General features: G+C 39.5%; 1 protein-coding gene across 2 annotated transcripts; it reads left to right on the plus strand.

The window, feature by feature from the left end:
• Window positions 1-570: 570 nt before the first annotated feature.
• LOC113927443 (endothelial differentiation-related factor 1-like) lies at window positions 571-970 on the plus strand. 2 transcript variants are annotated; one of them, XM_027603268.1, is made up of 2 exons: window positions 572-799; window positions 851-970. In XM_027603268.1, the coding sequence occupies exons 1-2, from the start codon at window positions 572-574 to the stop codon at window positions 968-970; spliced, it is 348 nt and encodes a 115-aa protein (XP_027459069.1). The 2 variants fall into 2 exon arrangements, with proteins under 2 accessions (XP_027459068.1, XP_027459069.1); XM_027603267.1 differs by having other exon boundaries at window positions 571-970.
• The last annotated feature ends 4831 nt before the right edge of the window (window positions 971-5801 follow it).

Below are 5801 nucleotides of genomic sequence, written 5' to 3' on the forward strand. Positions count from 1 at the left end.
AGTGTCCATTGACAGATGAATGGAAAAAGAAGATATGGTATATATATATAATGGACTATTACTCAGCCATAAAAAAGAACAAAATTTTGCAATGACATGGATGAGCTAGAGAGTATTATGTTAAGTGAAATGAGTCAGTGACAGAAACATAAAAACCAAATGATTTCACTAAAATGTGAAATTTAAGAAACAAAACAAATAAAGGGGGAAAAAGAGAGAAGCAAACCATGAAACAGACTCTTAACTATAGAGAACAAACTGATGGTTATCAGTGGGTGGGTGGGTGAGTTCAATAGGTGATGAGGATTAAGGAGTGTATTTGTGGTGAGCACTGAGTGTTGTATGGGAGTGTTGAATCACTATATTGTACCCCTGAAACTAATATTACACTGTGTGTTAACTACTGGAATTAAATAAAAACTTAAAAAAAACAAAAACAAAAACCTGGTAATCATGATCTATCCCACTTGACTGGAATTTGTTCAGAGGAGATGAAGAAGACTTATCACTGCACAACACAACACCTCAATAAAAAGGCCTTCTTCCTAAGTAAAAATTATAAATGCCCGCCATGGCCGAGAGCCACTGGGACATGGTGACAGTGCTGTGCAAGAAGGGCCCCACGGCCGCCCAGGCCAAGTCCAAGCAGGCCATCTTAGCAGCTCAGAGACGAGGAGAGGATGTGGAGACTTCCAAGAAATGGGCTGCTGGCCAGAACAAACAGCATTCAATCACCAAGAACACGCCCAAGCTGGACCGGGAGACTGAGGAGCTGCACCATGACCAGGTGACCCTGGAGGTGGGCAAGGTGATCCAGCAGGGCCGGCAGAGCAAGGGGCTGACTCAGAAGGACCTGGCAACGAAAATCAACGAAAAGCCGCAAGTCATTGCAGACTACGAGAGTGAACGGGCCATTCCTAATAACCAGTTTCTGGGCAAAATCGAGAGAGCTATCGGCCTCAAGCTCTAGGGGGAAGGATATCGGGAAGCCGATGGAGAAGGGGCCAAGGGCGAAATGAACACAAAGCCTCAAAATCAGTGCATTCCGGCTGATCTCGTCTGGCTGGTTCCCCTTGACCACCAGCACCAGTGTGGATCTCTTCACAAGGCCGAGCAGAACGCGGGGCATTAGCCCTGCCCAGGAACCCCCTCAACCCATACCTGCTGTCAAACAAACGAAAACTTGCAAAGTATTGCTTCTCCTGATTTTTTTTTCCTTCCCATCCCCGGTGTCTGCCCAGTCTCAGGGTGGCTCCCTGGGGAGCTCTGAATGGGACCACCTCACTCTGGCAGGGCTGTGGGTTGGGGCAGCCTGATCGGGAAGATGCCGTCTCTAGTCCAGCTTTTAGAGAAGCCAATAAACGATTGTTGTCCTTAAAAAAAAAAAAAAAAGAAAAAAGAAAAGAAATTTGAGTGTACTTAAATGTTTTATTCAAATATAAAAGGCATTCTGTTAAATTATTCCCTAAAAAGACTCACATCTTTAAGAATTTGGGAGCCTCCCAGAACTACCACTGCCAAAGTATATACTGCTGGTCAGAATATGTAGCACAAAGTCTTTGAGTACATTATGAAATGATCATGTATAGCTGAAAATGTGCATTCCTCACAACCCAAGAATTCAGCAGCCAGTTACATGTCCCAAAGAACTGACAGTGAAAAGTGCACCAAAAGTAGGAGTATTCATGGTAGTAGTTGATACAGTAAACGACTGAAAACAACACAGCACAAATGTCAGTTGAGAGAAGGATGGATTAATAAATTGTGGAATATTCACACACATATTATACATATATATGTATATACATATATATCATAACATACATAACTAAATACAGTTTTAAACAAAAATGTATACAACACAGAAGAATCATGAAAACTACAATGTTGAGTAAAAAGAACATTTGAAATATTACACACCTTGTGGTGATACATACATAGAAATCAGAACAATGTTAAGCAAAGAAATGCAGAGGATGCCACTGGAAATGGTGCAGTTTATGGCTCCAAGGGTCTGCTCTTCTACAGAAGCAACCAGTAAGCTGGCAAAAACCATCAGAATCAACTTTTTCAAAACTTGAAAAAGTGATAAAATCTTACAACAACCAGGCCAGTGCTTAATGAAGAAAAAGACAGCTAAGTTTTGCTAATAGAGCATGATGCTAATTTGTCCATGTATCATCCCTTATCCTGCAGCTGAATGGTGGTCATGGGGCCATGATTCATGTTTTTGGTGTGTATCACTGATGCCACAGTGGGTAATAGAGACTTTGTTCTCAAAGAATTATGGTTTTGTGTTTTGACATTGGTTCCCTAATGATCTGCTCAGAAGCTTTCCTTTGTCCTTTCCTCCTCAGAAAACTCTTGGGGCTAAAGTACCCTCCTGGACAGCATTGGTTGAAACCATTTAAAAATATATATTACCTGTAGCTATCAGGAGCTAGAATAGTAAATATGGCAAACAGCCAATAGAAGGAAGATGGAAAGGATTGGGAAGGGGAGGAAGACATATGGAGGATTAAGGATTTCAAAGTGTTCCATGTATACCAGGGAATCCTGGGAGACATGTGCATGACCAGGGCTAGAATCATACCCAGAGAAGACCTGAGAGTACTGGAGGCTTGTACATATGGCTGATCTTTGAGGACTGTAAAAATAAGAAAGAGTTTCGGGCTAATGCAGAGTGTTAGTCAGCTTTCCACAGCTCAGAGCCAATCTACAAAGACCAAGGAAGAATTTTTGTTGTTGTTGTTGTTTTTACTTTGTTTTGTTTTTCTTTTTTACTTCAGATATTTAAGAAAATTTCTGTTAGGTCACTGGATGACCTGATATAATGGAGCAGAACCGTCAGTGGCCACATGTCAAAAAATACAGCCTTTGCCAAACTAGCTTAGAAAAGTCACAAAACAGGAGATAACTACAGCTCATAAGCAACAGTGCTCACCCTATGAAGGGGGGGTTGTGATTTTCAGAATCACCACATTATAATATTCAAAGTGTCCTTTTTTCATCACCAAAAAATATGAGACATGCAGAGAAACAGGAAAGTATGGCCCTGAGGCAAACCAGACATTGGGATTACTAGATAAAGACTTCAAGCAAGTATCTTAAATGTGCTCATGCTAAAGGAAACCATAGACAAAGAATTAAAGAAAATCAGAAGAATGATGTCAACAAATCAGAAATATTAGTAAAGAGGTAGAGATTATTAAAAAGGGTACCAAATATCAATTTTGGAGATGAAAACTACAAAACTTGAAATAAAAATAAATCACAATGGTTCAACAGCACGTTGGAGCAGACAGAAGAAACAATAAGAAAGCTTCAAGATAAGGCATTGAAAGTACCTGATTTGAGAACAGAAAAGAAAAAGATAGAAAAAAATTTAACAGAATTTAAGAGACCTAAAAGGCACCATTGAGGACACCAACATAGGCATTAAGGGGGTTTTAGAAGGAGAGGGGAGAGATACAAGGGCAGAGAGAATTTCTGAAGAAGTAAAGACTAAAAACTTTCCATTTGGTGAAACACATGAATTCAAATGGCTAAAAAATGCAACGAACTTCACATTGGTATATACTCAAAGAGGTCCGCAACAAGATACATTATTAAAAAAAAAGATAGGGGATGACACACACAAAATTCAAAATTGCTACTAACTCTGAGGAGAGTGAAAGGAAGGGGATGGGAAAAAAATATGAGTAGCTTCAATAACATTAGTAATATGCTTTATAAGATAGGTACTGGATTATAAAAAATAAAGTAACCAGGGCGCCTGGGTGGCTCAGTTGGTTGGGCGACTGCCTTCGGCTCAGGTCATGATCCTGGAGTCCTGGGATCGAGTCCCACATCGGGCTCCCTGCTCGGCGGGGAGTCTGCTTCTCCCTCTGACCCTCTTCCCTCTCATGCTCTCTATCTCTCATTCTCTCTCAAATAAATAAATAAAATCTTTAAAAAAAATAAATAAAGTAACCATACTTTATAGTATCTATATGTCATATATCATTTGATAAGCAAATATGTTTTGAAAAATACATAAATAGATCCTAATATTTTATAATGAGAACAAAAAACTAAAGAGTAAAATAGTTAAAATAAATGAATAGTTCACAATAGAGGAAATACAAACATGAATCATATGAAAACTTGAGAAATTACAGATATCACAAAGAAATCTTTTCAACCCATAAATTGAAAATAAAATCACAGAAAAAAAAAATATATATATCAAAGATACGTCACAAAAAGTAAATAAAAATACCAGTTCAACAGGAAATTATACATTTTTAAATTCATAAATCTTTATAACTTGGCTTGAATTACATGGTAAAAAAGTTGACTGAAGTAAAAGTAGAGATAGACAAGTCCATAGAAATGTTTGGAAATTTTTTTTTAAATTTTTTTATTGTTCTATTAATCACCATACATTACATAATTAGTTTTTGATGTAGTGTTCCATGATTCATTGTTTGTGCATAACACCCAGTGCTCCACGCAGAATGTGTCCTCTTTAATACCCATCACCAGGCTAACCCATCCCCCCACCCCCCTCCCCGCTAGAACCCTCAGTTTGTTTTTCAGGGTCCATCGTCTCTCATGGTTTGTCTCCCCCTCCGACTTACTCGCCTTCATCCTTCCCCTCCTGCTATCTTCTTCTTTTTCTTTTTTCTTAACATATGTTGCATTATTTGTTTCAGAAGTACAGATCTGTGATTCAACAGTCTTGCACAATTCACAGTGCTCACCATAGCACGTAACCTACCCAACGTCTATCACCCAGCCACCCCATCCCTCCCACCCCCCACCACTCAGCAACACTCAGTTTGTTTCCTGAGATTAAGAATTCCTCATATCAGTGAGGTCATATGATACATGTCTTTCTCTGATTGACTTATTTCACTCAGCATAACACCCTCCAGTTCCATCCATGACGTTGCAAATGGCAAGATCTCATTCCTTTTGATGGCTGCATAATATTCCATTGTGTATATATACCACCTCTTCTTTATCCATTCATCTGTCGATGGACATCTTGGTTCTTTCCACAGTTTGGCTATTGTGGACATTGCTGCTAAAAACATTGGGGTGCACGTACCCCTTCGGATCCCTACATTTGCATCTTTGTGGTAAATACCCAATAGTGCAATTGCTGAATCGTATGGTAGCTCTATTTTCAACTGTTTGAGGAACCTCCATACTGTTTTCCAGAGTGGTTGCACCAGCTTGCATTCCCACCAACAGTGTAGGAGGGTTCCCTTTTCTCCGCATCCCCGCCCACATCTGTCCTTTCCTGACTTGTTAATTTTACCCATTCTGACTGGTGTGAGGTGGTATCTCATTGAGGTTTTGATTTGGATTTCCCTGATGCCGAGCGATGTTGAGCACTTTTTCATGTGTCTGTTGGTCATTTGGATGTCTTCTTTGGAAAAATGTCTGTTCATGTCTTCTGCCCATTTCTTGATTGGATTATTTGTTCTTTGGGTGTTGAGTTTGATATAGATTTTCTTTATAGATTTTGGATACTAGCCCTTTATCTGATATGTCATTTGCAAGTATTTTCTCCCATTCTGTCGGTTGTCTTTTGGTTTTGTGGACTGTTTCTTTTGCTGTGCAAAAGCTTTTTATCTTGATGAAATCCCAATAGTTCATTTTTGCCCTTGCTTCCCTTGCCTTTGGCGATGTTTCTAAAAAGAAGTTGCTGCGGCTGAGGTCAAAGAGGTTGCTGCCTGTGTTCTCCTTTAGGATTTTGATGGACTCCTCTCTCACGTTTAGGTCTTTCAACCATTTGGAGTCTATTTTTG

Source organism: Zalophus californianus, chromosome 7 (genome assembly GCF_009762305.2).
Source record: "Zalophus californianus isolate mZalCal1 chromosome 7, mZalCal1.pri.v2, whole genome shotgun sequence".
Classification (NCBI taxonomy): domain Eukaryota; kingdom Metazoa; phylum Chordata; class Mammalia; order Carnivora; family Otariidae; genus Zalophus; species Zalophus californianus.

What these genes read in the sequence shown, in the direction of transcription:
- LOC113927443 (XM_027603267.1), top strand. Translation starts at nt 572, where the DNA reads ATGGCCGAGAGCCACTGGGACATGGTGACAGTGCTGTGCAAGAAGGGC.